The sequence below is a fragment of the Cottoperca gobio genome, chromosome 10, assembly GCF_900634415.1.
Source record: "Cottoperca gobio chromosome 10, fCotGob3.1, whole genome shotgun sequence".
Taxonomy (NCBI): Eukaryota; Metazoa; Chordata; class Actinopteri; order Perciformes; family Bovichtidae; genus Cottoperca; species Cottoperca gobio.
Window position 1 is genome coordinate 3960340 of NC_041364.1, and position 23746 is coordinate 3984085.

General features: G+C 44.9%; 2 protein-coding genes across 6 annotated transcripts in view; both read right to left on the bottom strand.

The window, feature by feature from the left end:
- Positions 1 to 6510: 6510 nt before the first annotated feature.
- LOC115014824 (uncharacterized) lies at positions 6511 to 7772 on the bottom strand. 3 transcript variants are annotated; one of them, XM_029441903.1, is made up of 2 exons: positions 7673 to 7772; positions 6511 to 7237 (listed from the first exon to the last, which is right to left on the bottom strand). In XM_029441903.1, the coding sequence occupies exons 1-2, from the start codon at positions 7673 to 7675 to the stop codon at positions 6611 to 6613; spliced, it is 630 nt and encodes a 209-aa protein (XP_029297763.1). In that variant the 5' UTR covers positions 7676 to 7772; the 3' UTR covers positions 6511 to 6610. The 3 variants fall into 3 exon arrangements, with proteins under 3 accessions (XP_029297763.1, XP_029297765.1, XP_029297764.1); XM_029441905.1 differs by having other exon boundaries at positions 7487 to 7721; XM_029441904.1 differs by having other exon boundaries at positions 7456 to 7721.
- A 2496-nt stretch (positions 7773 to 10268) lies between these two features.
- The window catches only part of rapgef2b (Rap guanine nucleotide exchange factor 2b), a 32011-nt gene continuing 18533 nt past the window's right edge, over positions 10269 to 23746 (bottom strand). The window contains exons 12-24 of one of the 3 annotated variants that reach the window (XM_029442324.1): positions 23289 to 23446; positions 22203 to 22443; positions 21506 to 21889; positions 21156 to 21367; positions 20445 to 20568; positions 20013 to 20036; positions 18521 to 18744; positions 17878 to 18045; positions 17169 to 17318; positions 15912 to 16113; positions 15293 to 15822; positions 14715 to 15005; positions 10269 to 13101 (exon numbers count right to left, since the gene is read on the bottom strand). In XM_029442324.1, coding sequence (XP_029298184.1) covers positions 13076 to 13101; positions 14715 to 15005; positions 15293 to 15822; positions 15912 to 16113; positions 17169 to 17318; positions 17878 to 18045; positions 18521 to 18744; positions 20013 to 20036; positions 20445 to 20568; positions 21156 to 21367; positions 21506 to 21889; positions 22203 to 22443; positions 23289 to 23446 — 2734 coding nt within the window. In that variant the 3' untranslated portion in view covers positions 10269 to 13075. Of the gene's footprint in view, positions 13102 to 14584; positions 15006 to 15292; positions 15823 to 15911; positions 16114 to 17168; positions 17319 to 17877; positions 18046 to 18520; positions 18745 to 20012; positions 20037 to 20444; positions 20569 to 21155; positions 21368 to 21505; positions 21890 to 22202; positions 22444 to 23288; positions 23447 to 23746 lie in introns of all 3 variants that reach the window. The other 2 variants (XM_029442323.1, XM_029442322.1) reach the window with 2 other exon arrangements.

A 23746-nucleotide genomic window follows, 5' to 3' on the forward strand; every position in this document is an offset into this window, starting at 1 on the left:
CCCTGCCCGGAGGAAGCCCGGGGCCCCCGTTTGGAGCCAGGCCCAGAGGGAGGGCCCGACAGCGAGCGCCTGGTGGCCGGGTTTGCCACGGAGCCCGGTCGGGCACAGCCCGAAGAAGCTACATGGTGCCTCCCATCCATCCATCCTGTGGGCCCACCACTCATGGGAAAAACCGCTGAGGTCGGGTGCACTGTCACACGGGTGGTAGTGATGGTCAGGGACCTCGACGGACCAGACCCGGGCAGCAGAGGCTGGCGTGGAACGTCACGTGGAACGTCACCTCTCTGTGGGGGAAGGAGCCGGAACTAGTGCGGGAGGTGGATCGCTACCAGTTGGATCTGGTGGGGCTTACCTCCACGCACAGTCTTGGCTCTGGAACCGTACTCCTGGATAGGGGTTGGACTCTATTCTTCTCCGGAGTTGCCCAAGGTGTGAGGCGTCGGGCCGGGGGGGAATACTCACTAGCCCCCGGCTGAGCGCCGCTACGTTGGAGTTTACCCCGGTGGACAAGAGGGTCGCCTCCCTACGCCTTCGGGTTATGGGGGGGGGAACTCTGACTGTTGTTTGTGCCTATGCCCCAAACCGCAGTTCGGAGTATTCGGCCTTCTTGGAGACCCTGAATGGAGCCCTGCAGGGGGCTCCAGTAGGGGACTCCGTAGTCTTGCTGGGAGACTTCAACGCACACGTGGGAAACGATGGAGACACCTGGAGAGGCGTGATTGGGAGGAAGGGCCTCCCTGATCTAAACCCGAACGGTTGTTTGTTGTTGGACTTCTGTGCTAGTCATGGTCACCCTAGGCCAAAGGTCAATGATCGATTTTGTAATCGTATCATCTGATCTGAGGCCGCATGTTTTGGACACTCGGGTGAAGAGAGGGGCAGAGCTGTCGACTGATCACCATCTGGTGGTGAGTTGGATCAAGGGGTGGGGGAAGACTCTGGACAGACCTGGTAAACCCAAACGGGTAGTGCGGGTGAACTGGGAACGTCTGGAGGAAGCCCCTGTCCTGAGGATTTTTAACTCACAACTCCGGCGGAGCTTTTCAGACATCCCTGTGGAGGTTGGGGGCATTGAACCTGAGTGGGCGATGTTCAAAACCTCTATTGCTGAAGCTGCGGTGATGAGCTGTGGTCTCAAGGTCTTAGGTGCCTCAAGGGGCGGTAACCCTCGAACACCGTGGTGGACCCCGGTGGTCAGGGAAGCCGTCCGACTGAAGAAGGAGTCCTTCCGGGTTATGTTATCTGGGAAGACTCCGGAAACAGTTGCAGGGTATCAAAGGACTAGAAGGGCGGCAGCTTCTGCCGTGTCAGAGGCAAAGCAGCGGGTGTGGGAGAAGTTCGGAGAAGCTATGTAGAAGGACTTTCGGTCGGCACCAAGGTGCTTCTGGAAAACCATCCGGCACCTCAGGAGGGGGAAGCGAGGAACCATCCAAGCTGTGTACAGCAAGGGTGGGACCCTGCTGACTTTGACTGAGAAGGTTATCGGCCGGTGGAAGGAGCACTTTGAGGAACTCCTGAATCCGACTAACACCCCCTCTATGGTAGAGGCAGAGCTGGAAGCTGATGGGGGATCATCGTCAATTTCCCTGATGGAAGTCACTGAGGTAGTCAAACAACTCCACAGTGGCAAAGCCGCAGGGGTTGATGAGATCCGTTCAGAAATGCTGAAGGCTTTGGGTGTTGAGGCGCTGTCTTGGTTGACACGCCTCGTCAACATTGCGTGGAAATCTGGGACAGTGCCTAGGGGTTGGCAGACCGGGGTGGTGGTTCCCCTATTTAAAAAGGGGGACCAGAGAGTGTGTGCCAACTACAGGGGTATCACACTTCTCAGCCTCACTGGTAAAGTCTACTCCAAGGTACTGGAAAGGAGGGTTCGGCCGGTAGTCGAACCTCTGATTGAAGAGAAACAATGCGGATTCCGTCCTGGTCGTGGAACAACGGACCAACTCTTTACTCTCGCAAGGATCCTGGAGGGGGTCTGGGAGTACGCCCATCCGGTCTACATGTGTTTTGTGGATCTGGAGAAGGTGTATGACCGGATCCCCCGGGTGATACTGTGGGAGGTGCTGCGGGAGTATGGGGTGAGGGGGTCACTTTTGAGGGCCATCCAATCCCTGTACGCCCAAAGCGAGAGTTGTGTCCGGATACTTGGCAGTACGTCGGACTCGTTTCCAGTGAATGTTGGCCTCCGCCAGGGCTGCGCTTTATCACCAATCCTGTTCGTGATTTTCATGGATAGGATATCGAGGCATAGTCGTGGAGGAGAGGGGTTGCAGTTCGGGGACCTGAGGATCTCATCACTGCTCTTTGCAGATGATGTGGTCCTTATGGCATCATCGGTCTGTGACCTTCAACAGTCACTGGATCGGTTCGCAGCCGAGTGTGAAGAGGTTGGGATGATCATGTGTGGCATTCCAATGTGTGGTATTCCAATGTGTGGCATTATCATGTGTGGCATTCCAATGTGTGGTATTCCAATGTGTGGCATTATCATGTGTGGCATTAGAATGTATGGGCATTCCAATGTGTGGCATTATCATGTGTGGCATTATCATGTGTGGCATTAGAATGTATGGGCATTCCAATGTACTGCATACTACATACTCAATCTGTACTGCATACTGCCTACTTAATTAACGATTTAGTATGCCATTACCAGCAGACTTTGAAGTAAACTCAAGCTAAACGTAATATGTTCATTTTCTTCTATAACACAACACATGGCAGACATCACACATGGATCTGCAAAAAACGTCTGGCCTAAATCAAACAGCTGTTACAGTCCCACAACCTGAATGCTGCTGCAGAGGTTTCTCTTCTTCCCCTTTAAAGATATCCAAACTAATGAAATGAATACAATGCTAGAGGCAACAACAGCTCCCCTGTAGCTGTTTTGGCATTTTTGACATGGACACATTTACAAAAATACTAAATATTGGTACATATTTCCTGCATCTTCCAAATGCTCTTGTGTTTCTCTCTCTGTGTATGTGAGAGAATGGAGACAGTGAAACAGAGATTTACCCTTAGTTACCAGACTGAAAGGTTGTGTTTGTGTGTTTGAGGTGGCATTCCAATGTACTGCATACTGCCTACTTAATTAATGATTTAGTATGCCATTACCAGCAGACTTTGAAGTAAACGTCATCGCTGCATAACATGACTGTATCGAGCTGCCATTAAATAAAAATTTGTTTATCACAAAGTTAACCTCTTCCACATGATGTAATATTCTCCAGTATTATTTAAGGCAAATTGCAAAGTTTAAATATTTTAGTGTTAAATGTGTTTTCTGCAGTACGTTATATACATATATGAGCTCCCATACTTTTCTTCTTTACTGCATAATCAAACACAAACTTTTCAAACAAATAATACTTCTTGATATGCTGATACTTGCACACAATATAACCAGATGAACTGGCACAAGACAAGGGGAGACAGGACTGTTTATACAAGAGGTGAGGTGAGAACAGGTGGAAACAATCAGGGGCGGGGCAGACGCTGACTATGGCGGGAAAACACACAAAGACAGGAAGTAAAGGGATCTGGATTGAGAAAGAAGAGGTAGGCACAAAATAAAACAGGAAGTGACATGACAGACAGAAAACTTCAACAAACTCGACGAGACATGACAACTATGGATTATAACTGAAGTTAATACTACATTAAATGTCTTTGCTTACACTGCAGTCACATTCTAGGAGACGATTATTGGAACTTTAATGATCCCCATGGGGAAATCGTATATTACGACATTAACAGTTTTACTTCTGACATTTTCTACAATGATCCCTGAGAACTATTGTGATAGTCATATATTTAAGAAAAATGCTAAAGCATATAGAACATTATCATAACTCAGTGCACTGTGCTCAGTAGTAAAGTATGGCTTGTTACTTTATAATAAACTGCCTTAACTATTATTTTGTTTTTTCAAACGTCTCCCCTCAGTAGGTTGAGACCTTTAATCACATGCTAACACACTCAGCTAATGTAGTTGAAATTAAATGGAGGGCTTTCCTCTGCATGCCAACTAGCTTATTGTAAGTCAGGTTTGTAATTGAGTCCATGGGTGGTTGTTCCCTTAAAAGAACATTTTGAATTCAAAGCATCTCAAAGCATGGCTGTCAGCTATATTTCCAGCTTGGATAGTGATCAAATGGGATCCTTCAGGGTCGATGAAAAGGAGCAGAACACAGCAAGTGAAAACGCACACGGGAATGAGTCACTTACTGAGTTTCATGCTTCCTACACATCCCTGTCTATTACATGTATGTTTCCAGAATGACATATTTTGACTGAATGTAAAGCTTTTGCTTTTATATTTTTGTGAATGCACACCAATATGACTGAACATAGTTAGATCTGCATATTGTAATGTGATGTCACTGTGGCTACTCCAGTTAATCCAACGTCAAAAATGAATTTATTTCTGATTCCACCTTCAAAAGACTCCCAATCTGTAAGTGCTTATAATAAGTCCCACATCTCAAAATACAGACATTAGAGCTGCTTTTCACAGAAGGTTAGATTCCACTATCATGTCCGTACAATAAATACAAAGCTACCACCAGCATCCGGTTAGCTTAGCTTAGCATAACAGCTAGCCTGGCTCAGTTAAGAAATAGTATGCTCGGCCTACATAACACCTAGAAAAACACATTTTTATAATTTGGTTTTAGCACAGATTAAACAACCCCAGCCAGAGTGTGTCCAAGTGTTATTGTTGTTGCTGCTGCTGTTCTATCAGATCTCTTTATGTTCTCTGTTCGGTTCTCAACCAGAGGTACAGGGAAACCCAGGGGTCCTTGAGGGAGTTCCAGGTGGTCCTCAGAAAAATGGGACTTTTTTTCACTGTTTAATTAATTATAGAAGAGAGCACAATGTGCATAAGAGTCATACGAGTGACTATTCTGATCATAGGTTTCACTTCCACCACTGTAGTCTATAGATCTATAGAGTTCTGGTCTTAATCATATCTAACAACCAAAATCTTTTCAGATGCACGTCCCTGAAGCCAAATCAAATCAAATGGACCTAATGTGTATACAACTTAGGAGAAAAACGGTGAAAAGCACTGATGCAGAGTATATGTGAACATTGAATGCTCTGATCTTTAATCCCAGACCTTTATTCTACTCTAAAGCAGATGCTGAGAGGATGTTTTTCCAGCTCTGTGATCTTCTGCGAGCACCATGAATGGCAAGAGAGTCATTACTGCATGAGACGACAGGTTCAAGCGAGTCACTACTCAGAGGCAACAGGGAGCAGGAAGGCACAGATTTATTTATGGGACGAGGGTGAAAGACACTGCGAGCAGTGGGAGGGCTTCTGTTGAAAGGATAGATAGATGGATGTGGATAGACAACACATCTCTACTGCGTACGAGTATAAACAATGACATTATCATATATTATAGAAGCAGAAATAAAGAGACGACCAAGAGTCCTGAGACAGATGGAACTGCGTGGCTGGTTTTGTTCCCAGTTTATTCTTATCTCTTCCACATTTGCAGGTGCTACGTCGGAGGAAGACTTCACTATCTGCCAATCGACCAGTTGGGAGTCAAGAGCCGGAGCGGAATACTTTTGAGAGGCTTATCTAAAAAATACTGCAGGTGTTGGGCCGATTTGTTGTATTGATTTTTTAAGTGTCATAAGATATACATTGTTGTCGCTCAAAATGTCGGGTTTTTACAAGGCGACTGGAAATTTGTTGTTGGAAGTTTGTTATTGGAAGCACCGACAGAGGAATGCATCTCTACTGTGTGAAGAAATGGGCTTTTATCCAATTGAGGAACATTTGTCATGATATTACCTCGTATTGACATTTATAAAGATAGCTATATTGAAGAAATTGTTTTCAATTTGATATAAAATCTTTGAGAGAATAATAAAATGTAATAATGCAGGGTAAACACCTGCAGTAAGAACTTCCTGATGATATCACATTACAGGCTAAAACATCATCAATCCATGAACCATATTGAATGTTGAACATTTTTCTCAATCAAAACAAAAATGATATCTAAGCTGCTCTCCACAGGGGAGGCTGGGCGATATGACCGATATAGAAAATACATACAATAAATACAATTTATATTGTGATAAAGCATGTTTTCTGATAATTAAATATATACATACACGTCTATATTTCCTTATGTAATTATTTGTTACCTTTATTTTACCAGGAAGTCCCATTGAGATCATCAATCTCTTCTACAAGAGAGACCTGGCCAAGGTGGTGGAAGTCATACAAAACCCCAACACATTAAAATACAACATTAACAACATGATATACAAAAATTCACAATAAAACAGAAGACCAGAAATAACCATGTTTTTTTTATACACCTGTGTGAATGTGATACTTGAGAAATGAAGAGTATGTTCTAATTTTAAGAACTTTAGTGCAAAATGATGGATAGATGGATAGATGGATGGATGGATAGATGGATAGATGGATAGATGGATATATGGATGGATGGATGGATGGATGGATGGATGGATGGATGGATGGATGGATGGATGGATGGATAGATAGATGGATAGATGGACCACCTCCACGTCGACCCCCTCGATGGACACCGGTGATGGAGCAACAGCCGCTACATGGTCTTCATCATGTGTGAAGTCGGTGCAACCGGCCGGAAGTCATCTGGTTCCCTAGGGTGTTTCTTTTTGGGGACATTGATGAGACATGAAGTCTTCCAGAGAACTGGGACCCTCCCCAGCTGCAAGCTCAGGTTGAACATACACTGAAGGGGCTCCTCGAGTTCAGCAGAACAAGCCTTTAGCATCCTTGGACACACTCCGTCTGGGCCAGCTGCTTTACTGGGACGCAGTCTCTTCAGCTCACCTGATCTTTGGTGATGGTGGGGGGGGGAGGGGGGTTGCAAAGTCCCTGGAGGAAGCCTGGGTGTCGGTGTTGGGGGAGGTGAGGGCAGGGTGTGTAAGGAGGTGCTGGGTGGGCAGGTCCTGGCTGCAACAGCTGGGCTATCGAACCTGTTGTAGAGCAGGTTGAGCTGGTTTGCTCTCACAGCATCCCCTTCTGTTGTGTTGCTGCCCTTCTTCTTGCAGCCTGTGATGGTTTTCATGCCGTCCCATTCCTCCCTCATGTTGTTGTCCCACAGCTTCTGCTCTACTTTCCTTGTATATTCCTCCTTTGCCTCTCTCAGTTGAACCTTGAGCTCCCCCTGCACGCACTTCAGCTCTTCCCGGTCTCCCTGGAAGAGCTGAAGGTGAGACCATGTTACAAATGACCAAATGTTACAGTTTTAAGTGAAATAGAAAATAAATAAATAAATATAGGCTTAGCTTATATCGCGATAAAAACAATATTGAAAAATATAGAAAAATATTTACAATAAGACATTTTTAAAAATAATTGTGACTATAATATATGCTGCATCGTCATATCGCCCAGCCCTACCACCTCCAAACCTTCGCTTACATTTACCACAGCAAATTGCAAAGGAAAGCACCTGTGCAGAGGAGCATACAGCTTTTATGCATCTTTCTTTTTCCTCACTATACTTCGCCTCTGACAGCTTTTAACTGAATTGTCTGCCCGGGCTTGTGCAGCCCTGTTGAATCCAGACACAGGCCGGTGAACGCTGTGACATCTCCACTCGCCTCAGCTCTAGTGCTGCTGCCTTCATCCAATTTACCATGAAAAGAATCCAGACAGTCCCATAATATGACCCACGGCTGCCTCGATTGAACACGGTCGACAACTCTGGGACCGGCCTTCACACACATAACCAGCTGGCTATCTACAGAGGACCATTGGCTGCCTGCTACTCCTTGATAAGGCCCAATGCCAAGGGAAAGAGTGGACAGGTCCATCTGGCGGCATTGCGTAGTGAAGAGTGCCCCCTGGTGCCTCTGAGGGCGCAGCACACTTGCAGAGCCAAGTGAGTGGTAAACACATCGCCTCTAACTGTGATCAGGGGGTGGCTTTACTGTCGGACACAGATTACAGCAGTGTTTCCGCTCTGATTTCATGCGGTGCCTGTGCTTTGGGTATTTTTGTTGTTGTTTTGGTTCCACATCCATCCTCGTGTCAGTCACACTTATCTTTCTAATGCAGGCGACTGCAGTGAGAATATTTTTTCTTCAGATACTTTATCTCAATGAAAACATGATTTGTCAGCGTTAGGGCTGTACCTCCATTTGTTTGAGGGGAAATTAGAAAAACTAAAATATAAAGCTATTTTAAATTCACTTTCAGTGTTGACACCTCGTGAATAATGAGAAAGCAACGCTATGCAGCCCATTATAATCAAACCCCAAGTTTCTGTCTGAATGGAGGAAATTCAAAACAAGTGAGTTTCCTGGTGAATGAAAGCATGTTTGACAAATACTGATTTTAATTTGAACCCTTGAACTGTCCTTTTTACTGTCCAGGGATCACAACACCTGTTAAAGTGAGAACATTTTGTCACCTCTCCCTTTCTAAGAAGAGACACAATAAAGAAAATATGTTAATTTTCTTCTAGAACACAACACATGGCAGACATCACACATGGATCTGCAAGCCTTCAGTAAAACGTCTGGCCCAAATCAAACAGTTACAGTCCCACAACCTGAATGCTGCTGCAGAGGTTTCTCTTCTTCCCCTTTAAAGATATCCAAACTAATGAAATTAACACAATGCAATAATGCCACACCAACTTCCCTGTAGCTGTTTTGGCGTTTTTGACATGGACACATTTAGAAAAATACTGAATATTGGCTCATATTTCCTGCATCTTCCAAATGCTCTTGTGTTTCTCTCTCTGTGTATGTGAGAGAATGGAGACAGTGAAACAGAGATTTACCCTTAGTTACCAGACTGAAAGTTTGTGTTTGTGTGTTTGAGGGCAGCTCTCCATTTTTCATGGTCACTGTGTGTATCATTTTTTGGAGAGTGTGACAAATTGGGGCCCTCGGCTCTGTGATGGAGGCAACCAGGACCATATATCCTGCATTATTCATGAGGCGCAGGAGCGATGATATGGTGTCTACCACCATAACAAACTAGTCCGAATGTCAAACTGCTCGTACATTTCCCATCTTCAGCCACACTCTGATGAACAGGAAACTTTATGGATAATATTAACAGTTTTAATAAGAAGTTGGGTTTCTTGTGGAGAGTTTATAAAGAGCCTACTCTTTAAAAAAAAAAAAAAAAAATGGAAATCACACAAGAGGTGTTTTGTATGTTTAGAGCAACCGCAGACAAATACAAACAATATGGACACATTATAATGAACATCTTTGGATAAAATAATGTGCACGTCATTGAAGTAGTTCAGATGCGGGTTATTATTTGCAGAGAAACAGCGCACTCTTGTGGTGTGAATGAATATTTCCCAACATTTTATTCAAAGCTCCATACTACTCATCATCTATGTGGTGCACAGATTTAAGATATAACAATCTAACAAAAGCATAAAGCTCCTTAATCATTTTATTATCTCAGCCTGCCTACTTTTGTTGCCAGGAGTGACTCCTTTGTCATTTTGAATTACTTTTTTTTTAATCTAATGGTATGAAAGGACATTTTCCTGTTATGTTTTATTCATAGAAAATTAATCTTCCTTTTATTTTATTTTATATAATTTATTAAAAATAATAAGTAAATCTCAGCAATTACAGTAACAAATGAGGGACACATTAAATGTTTTATGCAGGAGCAGCATGTACCTCCAAATGACTCTCCCATGGAAATCTTTTCTTCTTGTTATGGTATGTGGTGCACAGAGAGTTGGAGATATTGAATCTTATTACTTGTTCTGTTTGTCATCAGGATTAAGGAAACACTACTGGCCCGATTGTTATGAAACTTGGTGGAAGTGTGAAGCAGGATCTGAATCACGGAACAGAAACACGCATTATTTTTCCCTTTTGTTACCATTGCTCATGTTGCATTCAAGTAGTGTCAGAATAATTGAATAAAGCCAACTTCTTACTGGGAAAATGCAATTGAACGCTCCTTTAGGTCAGATACAAACTTGGAAACGCACAAAATCTCCGTAGCGTCCATATTGTTTCCATATAACAATTAAAATCTCATGAACGGACGGAAGAACGACTTCCGAATTCGGAAAGTTCGACCATTCAAGGAGCACGTGAATGCACCATTGGCCTTGCCGGAGGTCTGCACTTTTATTAAAATGAAACATCTAACGTGAGAAACAAAATAAATGAGAGTTGGGATGCACTATTCTCACAGCTCTGGATAACAAGACAATACCAAACAAGTAAATAAAAGCAAGGGGAGACTTCAATATCTCTTTTTTATTAATTCTGACACACTGCGGTCAGATAGAAAAGTATGAGAGTTACACTTTTCAAGTTGCTTCCATGACTTGTGCAAACACTAGACGGTATCTGGGGAAAAATCCCCTGAAGGAAAAAAAACTAAATCGGAAAAAGAAAGACATCGAAATGCAGAAGAAATGAATAAGTGCATTTAAAACTATGTGTTGATTCTTTATGCAGTATTTATTGATTCCCAGCTTCATATAAACTGGATGTTGAGGCATAAACATAGTACATTTGAACAAAAATATAACCAATATTTACAATTATTGTATTAAAAATACAAAAACAACTGATACATACTCCACCAATTGTCTTTTTAAAAGACATACAGGTCAAAGTAGTACAAGAAAGAATGAAGAAAAGAAGGTCATCACCAGCTAAATGTACATTTCTCACTGACATCACACATCAAACGGAGTAGCAGTTCTACCTACTACACTTATCTTTACGCTTGTACATTTTTGTGCAACTTTTTGTTTTTAGAAATAGGACTCGGGCCCGCTAATATGCACATTATCTTCAGAGTTCAATGAAAGTGAATGATGCATGTCACCACTGTATTACAAACAAATTATTAACAATCTATCTGCAGCCATTACAAAAAAAAAAAAAATACAATAACAAAAAGAAACCCAGGAAATCATTAGTGTATAGTCACAGACCACAGTGGAAAACACTGCACTCATTCATCTTTTTGTCAGTCTGTAGTTTCCAAGACTGATCAATGTGATCAGTGCGACTCAGCGATAGAAGAAAACACAAAGTCACTTTTCACAATTGGATTTCTAAATCGTTCTGATTGGCAGCCTTGAAAAGGTTTTCTTCATATGTCAACTTCCCCACCGGAGTCAAAGAAAAAAGGAAAAGTAAAATCTTCAGTCGCTTCCATTGATGGCAAGATATGGTGGAAAACTGAATGCAGGAGTTTGCGATTTACCTACAGCGTCCAGTGAGCTGATGTCCGTAACAGGCGAGAGGAGCTTCTGAGGATGAATCTGTGAGCACGGCAGCCGAGGGAGAGGTGCAGGGTCGCTCTGCGTGTAGACAAAAACTTCTACACGGCAAGTCTGAAGCCGTCTGACGCCGTCCGAAGCCACGCGAACACAAAGGAAATGCTCGACTTCATCTTGTACTGAGTCTTAACATAAAAAAAGAAAAGTCTTGGGGAAGTATCTTGAATAAGGCATTTCACTCCACTATTGCTCGATTCAAGACGGCTCCTGAAACAAGGTGATTTGTGATGGGAACAACCATGCAAAGAAATGTATGCAATCATGGCATCGTAAGGCGCTTTGGACATTCACAAAATGTGGCTTTATGTTGAGGTTAGAGAAAAGAAAAAAAAAAAGCCCAATCTGAATTTGTGTATACTTTTACCTTGAAGGGAAACATGTGTATTATAAGACTCTGTACAAGATTGTTTGTAAAAAGGTAGATAGTTAAGAGGTACACTCACAATTTACACGTTGGCAGCTTCTGAAATATGCTGATGTTGGTCTGTGATCCCTTCACGCCAGAATAAAGGAACGAGAGGCCACTTAACGCCAGTGAGCGCTCGCTTACTGCTCACGCTTTGTACTTTGACTCAAACGCTTTCCTGCCAGCAGCGGGAGAAACCTCCAGGATTAAATCTTCTCTCCTGCAGCTTTAGTTAGCTCGACTAACAGTCAGTTTTCAGTGTGTTGTCAATCACCTCTGTGCTTTTTTTTTTGATATCACCCACAGGCCAGTAACAAAACATTTCCCTCTCGATGTAACAGCAAGCGACAGTGTGAAGAAAAGACTTCGATATAACCAGAGGAGCTCCGAGGTGGGACGACAGGAAGATATGGTTCACTCATACCCTGGTGTCCAGGCCAAATGTCGGGTAACATCTAGGATTGTGCTGAAAGTGCTATTTTTTTTTTATAGAAATGAATTGTGTTTGTACTGGTACGTAAAATGTACTTTGTGTGTGTGTGTGTGTGTGTGTGTGTGCATGTAGGGATGTCAGTACACTGTGCATGTTGGTTCTCCCTACTAGGCTCTCCTCCTCGCTCTGATTTGAACCAACACTTGAGAAGCTTTCACGTGTGATAATACTGGATGTTCAAAACAGACGGGATGTTTCAGTCCAGGCAGAGAAATGGGCCGACTTGGTCTCTCTCTCTTTTTTTTCAGCCCCCCCCCCACCTCCAAGAGCAATCAGTCAGAGAAAATAACAAAACGAAAGAAAGAAATGAAATCTAGGGGGAAGTTGAAGAGAGTAAAGTCGCCCGTAGCTTCTCTTCGTCCTCGTTCTGTTTGTATTTGTTCCGTTTTTCAGAAAGTAGAAAATGAGAAAGTGCAGATGAAGCTCAACACGTCAGGATGCTGTTGTGTTAACAGGTGGGGGTTTGTCACTGGGTGGGGGCCGGGCTCTATGTGGTTTTGTGTGTATGTGGGCAGATCGACCCCCCCCCCCTCCGGCACCAGTCAGGTTACTCTAGTCTCTTTTTTCCAAAGTGCCAGGCATTGTGTCATCGTCTTTGACCTTCTCTCCATCTCTTCTTCACAGTATTTTTTTGCATGCAGGGTCATTCAACCCCCTATGATGCTTTAAGGCAGGGGAGGGAGACGAGCAGAGGAGTCCACCAATCAGGAGGGAGAGCCAAGTGGAGGAGGCAGGCACATACGTAACTGATGATGAGTCCATTGGTCTGTCCGTCTGTCAGTCTCTTAAATCCTGCCCCCAAACCAGGGGGGACTTCAATTTACTGCAAAAGGACGTCCACTGTCGTCCCTCAGACCGCCGACACCTGTTCATCCTCTGTGGAAGGAGAAGACAGTGAAGGGTTACATTGAATGTGGACATGTTGTGTATAAACCTTTTGCTTTTCTAAGTGTTTTCTTCAGTGAAAGCTGAAAACTAAGAAGAGCAGCTGCAGCCGAGTTACAATGAAAACCCGCCTTCGTACAGGTCTGCCATCAACTCCACGGTGACAAACGACACTTTGTCAATTTGATACGTCCTTCATCTTCTCATGGTGACACTGTTTTATATAAAAGATATCAGATGTATTACCCTGGATGTCCACTGGATGCCTGCGTGTCATTGTGTTCTTTAGCTCATTTTCAATATTGTGTTGTGTTTTCCAAACATGTTGGCTCATTACAGCGGGTGATGGATGTTTTGTGGCTGTATAATGTCTGTATCTCTACTTCTTGTACATGTTCGCAGCAGGAAGTTTCAGTTTCTCTCCGTCTTCCTTCCTTCATCTCTCTTTCTTACATCCTTACAGATAAGTTTATGTCACGACAGAGTCAGTAACAAATGAAATGCATTGCTGCGAGCACATGATCACAAGAGGTGTGTGAGGGTCACATGACCCGTGGCTCCATCACCTACACAACACAGCTGCATCCCAGTGGACATTGGGGGTCAGAGCCACGGTGAGAAACAGCCAAACTTTTATTACCTTTTTACGAAATGCACGTTCCCTTAGTAGTCGTGTTGTAACTTTTTACAAACGCGTTTTGATTTGAACAGAAAACAATGGCCGCCTGGAGGTAGAAACATATTCCAAAAACTTGTGTTTTTTTCAAATCAATTCATTAATTATACGATAGAATGACATTTTTACGTGCTATTTTTAGTGTGTAACATCTGTCTATCAAAGCACAACAGATGAAAAATAGCCTTTTGTTTATTATTGTTTAATAATGTGGAAACTAATGGTTCTAAAAACTCATTTTCACACTTCAGAGCTGATTTAAAAGATTTAAAAAAACTACTATGTGGATAAAAAACTTCTCTTACAATGATGCAGAATCATCCGGGGTCACTATAGGCGAGTCAGGTGCGTGCTGGTGCAGGAGGATGGAGGTGCATGTTTTCAGGCATTGAGTTTGAGTGCATGGGTGAGAGGATCTAACAGCACTGTGCCTGCGGATGGATGCTACTCGGCACAGTGTGTGTGACGGTGAGAGAGCAGAGCAGAATGTGTGGTGGCAGAGAGGTGGTGAGTTTCTGGTCCAACCAGTATGACTCATGCATGATGACACATTGTGGGTTAAAAGGTGAGGGTCCCACTCCAGATGCACAATTCCCTGATCATAAATACTAAATTTCAGTTTGTCATCGGGAACATTGACGGAGAATTGTAATTTGGAGTGGGACCGATACTACTGGTGCTGTGGGAGGTTTGTGTGAAGGAATGGTCAGTCTCAGTCCAAGTGTGTGTTCCCTGTTCACATGCAGGTTCATTGGAGTGGAGGGGGGGGGGGGGGCAACCTGATAAATTAGTTTTTACCTGCCTTGGGGAGAGGGGCCCTGCCTGTTAACCCCGTACACACACTCTCATGGTCTGGGAGTCTCAGGTGTGTGCTGAGCCACTGGCTTTGGCTTCCTCAGAGCGATTAGTTTGGAAGACAAGGACTCACCCTCCTCTTCCTCCTGAGCCTCTTGCTCCTCGGCCGGTGAGCGTGTGCGGTGGAGGCCGCCCGCCCGCTGTTTGGCCCCCTGGTGGGCCTGGTGGGAGTCGGGCGACTGGGTGACCATGCGCGAGCGCTGCAGAGCCGTGGTGTAGTCTGGCGGCCGGCGGCCTGTGTGGGTCGCCGTGGACGTGGGAACAGACGGGGCCGGGTGCTGCCCTTCAGCGAGGTCGGAGATGGTGAGGGCGGTGTAGCCGGGGGGAGTCGGGGGAGGATCGCGATAACGGCTTTCTTTCCGCGCTGGAGGGACACAAAAGAAATGGTGATGAAGATGATGAAGACACGTAGAAGGTAAAACCTTTAGATTACTATCTAATGTCTTTCAGGGACAGTAGTTACCAGAAGTCAGCAGGTTTAGACCGTACATAACACCCCCCATGAGCAACCCTTTAACCCTTTAACCCTGTTACATCTCTTACAAGTGGTGGTTTTATGGGAGATTCAGTGTTTCACTAGTTTACCTGAACTATACAACTAAAGTTTCTATAACAACTTGACCAATCAGACTGTGAAGAGCCGTCACTCACAGAGTAGGCCTTTACCCCCGGCGGTGATGGGTGATGGGGAGGGCCGGCCGAGCTGCTTGGCCTCCTCTGACCCGGTGGAAGTGATGCTACTTGTTTCTGCGTCGGCGTTCACGTCCTTCCCTCCTCTCCTCTTAATGGTGCCCGTGTCTCCCTCAGAGTCCTCTCCCCAGTACGCAGCTGAGGATGAGGAGGAGCTGGCGGACGCCCAGCTGCCCCTGGCCTGGGCTGCCCACAGTGCGGCGTGCCCCCCTAACAAGGCCTCCGGTCCGCCGGGAGGGAGCCCTCCGAGGCCGCCTCCGCCTCCACCTCCTCCAAAGGCCAGAGTCTCCCAGCTGCGCCCCTGCTGCATGGTCTGGATGTTGTCGTGGGAGCCAGAAGAGCAGGAAGTCCAGGAGCCGCGGCCGCTGTCTGCAGCATCGAGGGAAACACGATCGCCCTGATCCTGAGTCAGCTCCTCTGAACTGGGTGAGGAGAGCACTGTGGGGCAGCCGGTGTAGATGCCCCGACAGTCCTGCATCGAAGAGTACGACCTATGAAGAGATCAAAAATAAAGAGAAATGACTCAAGTTTGAAGGTCAGATAAATGAAACAGAACAAAATGAACTTCTCGAGTTCCCACCCTAGGCTGTACTGGTCGGGGTCAGTGGCGGCTCTTCGCTCCAGCCGCTGTCCCCCGATGTTTGAATCCCCGACTCCCCCGGAGTGACGGAGTCTCCTCTCATCCTGGGCCATGTCGAAAGAGGAGTTACTGACGAGGCTGGAGCGAGAGGAGATCTCACTGTGACCGGAGTCCGAGTAGGCGTCTCCCATCCTGTTGTAACCTGGAGGAGAGAAGAAGAAATGTTCACCTATAGAGGAAAGGAATTGATACAAATGTTAAACTTAGCACAAGTACCTCAGTCCTATTGTTTCACTTTAAATCTTTCACGTCTTGTGAAAAGCATAATAAGCCCCAACATGGGCCTCAGCCACATTCCTACACAAAGCTCCACACATCAAATAACTTACGGTGGATCAACTTCTTTCAATCCTCATCATAAATCATCTGTAAGTCACATATCTTATCTCACTCAGTGTAATTGTAGAGTGCCATTCCCCAGTAAGACAACCAGCTCTTTGGGGATAAGTGCGTCAGATTCGAGCTGAAACAGCAGTTTGGAGGTTTCAACACAGCTCTGAAGAGTGTAAAGAAAAGGCATGAAGGGACTGGGACTTGCATAATAAAGTCTGGGGAATATAAAGAGATCACTGGTTATGATTAGTGACACGCGTCAGGACCGACTGTCATTGAGGCATGCGCTGTAGCTCAGCTATAGAGTTGGATAGCGTGCCGGTCATAGTCCCCAAACACCATCAGCGTAAATCACCGCGATAACCTCCTGAATCCTGACTACACTGTTGAGCCTGAAGAAGAAAGAGAATGTCTAAATTAATATTTTTCGGAAGCTTTTACTATAAAGATGTGGAGCACACAGGAGTACATGACGTTACATGACACGTTAATCTAAGCACCAGGTCTGCAAAGACAACAGAGGTGTGTCTGTCCTCACACCATCACGTCCAGCAGCTTCTACAGTCGGAGCCAGTTGCATTTGTATTGATGGAACTTCTGTGTATCTAATATGTTCTTATGATCTCCGTCAGAGAGGTTATGTTTTCAGTTTGGTTGTCAGGATTACGTAATAACTTTACCATGAAGCTTGGGGGACTCTGTGGCCTGCTAGTGAAAGGATGAATACTACAGTAGTAACCAACAGAATATGTGTAACATAGTGTAATGCACGCTGGCAGCCACCAGGTGGCATTTGTGGCACATGGTGACAGAAGGAAGGAGCCTGGAGATGGTGTGGGAGGGAGGGAGGGATTATTGCCTTACCCTTCTTGGGTGAGCTCTGGGGGGAGGTGGGAGGGGAGGAGAGCTGGGAGGAGGCGTTGGACACAGTGTCCTCTGGCTGCCTCCGGTGCCTTTCGTTCCCCTCCTCTGACAGAGACAGGATCTTCTTTAGAGACTGAGGAGAGCTGGTGCCTGTGGACATTTACAAGAAGATGAGCAGAGTTAGCATGAGGAACACTGCCATTCCCCGCCGAAGGGGAATGCTAAACTACATAGTGTGGGATTTTTTTGTTTGTTTGTTGTATTTGCTTGTTGTCAGACATCCTGTAGGGGGCAGCACTGTCATAAAGAAGCTGGGAAAGGCTGGCTCAGCAAGTAACAGGATGAGGAAGAGAGAACAGGGCAATGGTGGCACGAAGAAGGACGAGTGAGCAGGAGATGCATTCACTCGATGCAGAACACCGTTTCACTATAAACTGTAATAATGTAGATCTTCTTGGTGTTAATTGTAACCACTATGATTAAAAGTAAGGACATGTTATCCTGAATGTGATGTGACAAGTCCCTCACAATAAAATATAATAAGAGCACCAATTAATTTATACATCTCTCTTAACAAATACATTTCTGAAATATAACGTTTCATCTACAATGAAAGTTAACATATAAAACATGTATACGGCTTCCTACAAGTACCGGTTGTAGGACAACATTTGAATCAAATCTACATAAAGCTTCATCTTATTCTTACCAAAAGGCGGCAGATCCTTGACTGGCACTTTCTTTCGGGATGGGTAAAGGGCCACGGCCGGGACCTGCAGGGCCTGGTTTCCTTTGGCCAACTGGCCCCTCTGCTGGCTGGCAGCTCTGGACACGACCGGGGAGGTGTCCGGCCGTTTCCCACCGGCATTCTTGGGCACTGAGTAGGGTGAGAAACAGCAAATCTCCATTACAAAGTTACATGTGGACTTTTTGGCTTTAATCTTCAAATGTGAACGTAAAAAGGAGAACGAAGGAATGTGAAGTTGATTAATAGTTAAAGCTGTGAGCGTCTCTTTGACCACTTGTTCTCTCTGTCAATGCATTAGCAGCAAGTCAAGTTGGCATTGACGACCGGAAACTGGTCCAGTGATTAAGTCATTTTTATTCACTGCCAATGAGTCTTAAAGAAAGACTGAGTGTCTTGTTACTCCAGCGGGCCCACCCTGTCTGAGTCTGCTGTGGATCCTGGGAACTTGTATGTGTCTCCAGAGAAATATGCAATTAAACCAAATCAAGAACTCAATGTTTAACTCTAATTATAATCTTGAAAGGATTGCTCTGCAGGGAGATGAGACATTATGGGTTATTCCTGTTTTTCATCTGTTATGTATTTGTGTGTGTCACAAACTCACATGTGCTGATGGAGGGTTCGCACTGCATCGACAGCGTCTGCAGACTCTCCTCGTTCGTCTCCAGGCTGAGGTTGGACAGGTACTGTTTGACCTTCCTGGCCATCTGCGCGTCCTCGTAAAGCTTTTTGGCGTTCAGGAAGGAGCTGCGTCGCACCCTCTTCTTGTGCCCGCCTGTCTGGGTGACGTCGAGCACCGCCGCATTGGCACTACCCTGGCTTAGGGACCTGGCCGCACGCATAGACACCCACAGAGACACATGCACATATACACAGAGAGGAACGTAGATGTGCAGGCAGACAGAGACGCACAAAAACAAATAGAAAGAATGGAGAAATACTTATTAATATATTGCTTAGGTCTGTAAATGAGCCTATATTGAATTGTACAGGTAATACTAAAGGGCTACACAGGGAGCCTGGAGTTTAAACGTGGACATGCAGAGAGCCGCTTTAAGTATTTCTCTCAACTCCAAAACATTCCAGTCATTCCAGACAGCAGAGGGGGGTGAGGGATGATGGCTGTAGTCAAACAACAGGGGAGTAGAAAGGGGGAGTTCTGCTAGTGTAGCACGGTCATAGTTTACATTTCTGTGGCTTGAGTCAGAGCTCGTAGTAGTAGTGGTAGTAAAAGCTTCACTTGCACATGGTCTCATTAAAAATAGTAAACAAAACAACAGACGTCAAGTGTAAGAGAAGTCAGGTTTGTTCAGCTGAATGTAGAAATGTTTGGGTTTCTCATATGGATAGTTTAAAAAATAAAAAATAAATGTTCTCATGTGTACTTAACTCAACATTTCTTGTATCTTGTAATTACAACTTCGCACCTCATATTCCCGAGATTAAGATCTCATAATTACAAGAAAACTCTCACAATTACGAGATACAGATCTTGTAATTCCAAGATGGCTTTCTCATAATTACAAGAGGCTAAGTCATAATAACGAGACACAGAATTCATAATTACCAGAAAACGTTTTCCTTTAGTGAACGCAATGTTCTGCCCACATGTTTCCCATCGCATGTCTCAGTGATGTCCCGTTCGACCACAAGAATGTAAAGCATGATGATAGAAAACACTTTAGATCCAGAATATGTCTGTTTGGAGTTTTCATATGCAGATAAAATGTCAAAAACACTTTGAAACTGAAGCTGCATGCATATTGTTAGGTGAAACAACAGGTCAAAGGTCACGTGTGCTAATCTAAGGCTGGAATTCAACAGCAATAATATTCATTTCCTCGTGTTTGTTTTCCAATCACCTGCTTTAATGCTACGTTTGCATGTTGAATGATAAACAGTCCAGCGACTGAATGTTAGCATCACGTGACCTTTGTTTCATTCAAAGCCCTTTTGGTTAGCGCCGGGCGGAGTTAGTGCGAGGCTTCAACTCAAACTGGTTAATGGAAACAAGGTTTCAGAGAAGAAGAAAAGAAGCACGCAAAAGGGACCGTGGTGCAGGGAGGGCAAAAGGTTGTAGGGTCACTAAAACTTACCCTAAACTTCTCCATTTCTTCTTCCTAGAGGGCGGGTGCCATGAACAGAGAAGCATGGAGGGCAAAGGGTGTATGAATAGAGAGAGAAAGAGACAAAGCTTAGGACAGGAAAGACCACCAAGATCACCAAGAGAGAAGCAAATTTCACCAAAGACCCACGTGAAAGTCAGGAGAGAGGAAACCAAATGGTAACACCACTAAGAAGTCACATCATTAGACAAAGACACACTTTCACAGGAGCACTGTGCACATTTTATGCCAACAATGTGTATCGGGGAAACAGCTGCTTGAAAGAAAAGCGTGGTGCATCTATGTGAACCGGCTAACCCCACAGAGTTTGGTTAGTCAGTGCAGTGCTGACAAGTCCTACAGCGAGGGTGACGGATCCTTTTTAATATGAAATCTGGCTTCGTTTGAGAGACGTTCTTTTACCTCGTCCGGAACATGAGGGCCGGGTCCATGTTGACGGAGGCCATGCGACCAACATGCCGGATTTCTTTGGCGATCATCCTCAGCTTCTCAAAGTTCACCAGGCCGTCCACTTTAGAGTCGTTGCCTGAGAAGTGAGGGGAGGAAGAAAGGTTACCCAAGGTGTAATGTAAAGTTTGCAGTCAAGCCAGACGGCGAACGTCAATACAAGAACGCTTTGTGAAATGGAAAAGACTATGTTCATGGTCTGAAATGTTAACTTACTTTGTAAGGTAAAAAGGTAGTTAGCCGATCTTAGAGGAGTAGCCACATCTACCATTACAGCCTATACATAGTATCATTTACATCAATGAGGTTTGACGACCTTTAAATCACATATATTAAATTATAGATACATTTTATTTTAGGTTATTAGTTGAAATGGAAAAGTTTATTCAGTTTTCACTTTGTCACAGTGCAGTCGAAACATATTTTTTGGCATTATGTCGGGTCTAAGCCAAAGATTTTAGGGTGAAATATTCCAATGAAAGGGCACAAATGACGATATTAAACGCGTCTTTCTTTGGTTAACTAACTTCAAAACCTCAGGGCAGTATAGCCAACACTTATACAGAGTGAAAGTAAACAAATAAACCTTATTATATTTTATCATATGGCTATGAGACTATGAAACTAAGACATTGTGTGTCTTAAGGTGGATGTCATGTCCTCTACCTTCATGGAGGAAGGTGAGGTCCTTCTTGATGACGGGGAACAGGGGGATGATCGGCGGCTGGAGGTTCTGATTGTTGAGGACATTCCTGTACTTGGCCATATTTCGCGAGGGGTCGAAGAGATCCTGCAGGTCCCCGAACAGCTTCTCGTACTTGCTGGGGAGCTTCTCCCAAGTTCCCCTCAGTCTGGAGACTGGAGCCAGGTTCAGACCGCTGTCAGGGGGAGGGGGCATCATAAGCATGAGCAGGGGAAAACGGTCCCAGTTTAAGCTTCATCTGTCTAAATTCAGCTAATACTGAAGATATATAAAACATAATCCAACATATGAAGTCACTACACAGTATCCTCACCTGATGATGGCGAACATGGAGTTGAAGTTCTTGCACTCGCGACAGTGCAGGGCGATCTTGATGAAGTGCTTGACGTTCTTCATGCGTTTCAGCTGGTTGGGTTCCCGCGTCACCTCCGTGGCCACCCAGAAGGTCTCGTGGTTGATGGCCTCCTCGAAGCGCTTCAGGCTGGCCGAGCCCGTCTTGGAGCGCAGCTTGTAGAGGTCGTCGATGTACTCGGTGGGCTCGATGGCACAGAAGAGCTCAAAGGCCCGCATGGAGAGCTGCGTGGCCACCTCCACCGTGCTGAGCTGTAACAGAGAGATCTGGCCCTCTCGCAGGAGATCCTGAGCGTCGTCATCGGAGCACAACGTCTCCGTCTCCATGTTGCTCTTCAGGTAGTATCTGATGACAGGAGAGAACACGTGGTTCGTTTTAATAGAGATCGAGCCAATTCACTGAATAATAACTATTTCAATAACAGATTAATTTCATTCTGAAAGTGTTAAAACAAAGCAATCTACAGCCCTCACCTTGTCTTCTTGAAAAATGTCATTTGCATTTCTGACATTTGATAGCGTAAATGATGAATTAATAATAAAATGATTGTGAATCGCAGCTGTCATTTATTTGTAATTGACCTTTAATTAACCAGGATGGGCTCTTAAGGACAGATGTTGTATAAGAGTGCATCCCATCCAGTCTAAGATGTAATTACCTGCCGCTCAGTTGAATCCTGTCGGCTAGTTTAGACAGCTGGTCTGGTAACCGCCTCTGTTTGATGACGCCCTCTGGTGTGACGGACACTTCACACAGTGAATAAGCTTCTGCTGCTGCGGTCAGGGCGAACTCCCTGATAGCCTGGGCCACCACCTCCTTAGCCGTCGTGTCCTTCCCGATCATGATGTATCGAGACTGCTGGTCCGCCTTGAACACTCGTAATACCTGGTCTGACAAATCTGGGGATGACAAGAAGACATAATGAGGATAAATGCTCACTGATCATTGTTTTTACTGGGAGGTATGAGCTCGTTAAGAAACGGCAATGATTCGTTTCCCAAGATTTGTAAAGAGGCGCTCCATCTTCCCAGAATTTGGATCAGAAACAAACCGGCCGTCCATCTTTGCCACAAATTAATCAGTTTGATCAGAAACACAACCCCACCGATCACGTGACCCACAATCTCCTAAATGTGCGCTGTTTACTCAATTAGCGTTCACAAGCATGAATGCGGATGAACTGAGTTTATGTTACGTGTCCAAACTAAAGTACAGCGGTTGATTAACGTCTGTGAGTCTGACAGAGAGACAAAGACGTGACTGTGCCGGAGACGCAGGATCACGGGGAGAGCAGATACTCACTCAGTGTGACGGGGACTGGAAGAACACAAAGCAACATGTGATGGATTAATGAAGATAGAGATATAAGAGAGCACATTTCTGTCAGTGGCGATCGCTGCAACGTCTCTGGTTGCATCAGCGCATTGTGGCCAGTGAGCAGGACTTCTTCATAGCAATGAGGATCAACAGATTAGCATCAATATGATAAGGTACTTTGATCCATATGGTGTTAATAACCCCCCCCAAAACAACAGACATTTATATCTGGTGATTTCATCTTCAAACATCTCAATTAACTTCATGTTTGACCTCATAAACAGCAATTAACAAACAGTTTGTTATGATCAAAAGCGACTCTTTTGATGATGTCGTCTGTTTAAAGAAAAGGAAATAAAAGGTGATTTGTTGCTACAGACGTGCCCAGTGTCTCGTTACATCCGCACAGCGGCAGTTTAACACGCACCAGGCTGGTTGTTGAAGTCCAGGATGCGGTGGTGAGTCTGCAGCAGGTCCGGATTGGACGACGAGAGGTTTCCACTGACGGGCAGAGCTGGAGCGATCTGTTTGGACTGCTTCATCCCCACGATGCTGTCGTCCTGCGATTGGCCCACGCAAACGTCACTATGGAAACAAGAGGGAGCGCAGGGGAGGGGTGAGAGCGCAGTTCTGTCAACAAAAGGCAGGGGGCGGTATCAGTGCTGGAAGCTGTGCTGTGGGGGAGATACACACACAGTTGACACCTAATGTTGGGGGATGTGTTCTGTGGCTATTGCTCATATTTGGGTAAGTGAACAGAAATATTAATCTGAGAGCTGAACCTGGTGCGAGAGGATTACAACAAACTGAATGAGATAAAAACTAAACTTTACAAACTCTCAGTATGATCAATGTTTCTGTCATGTTCAGCTGTGGCCTGAGTTC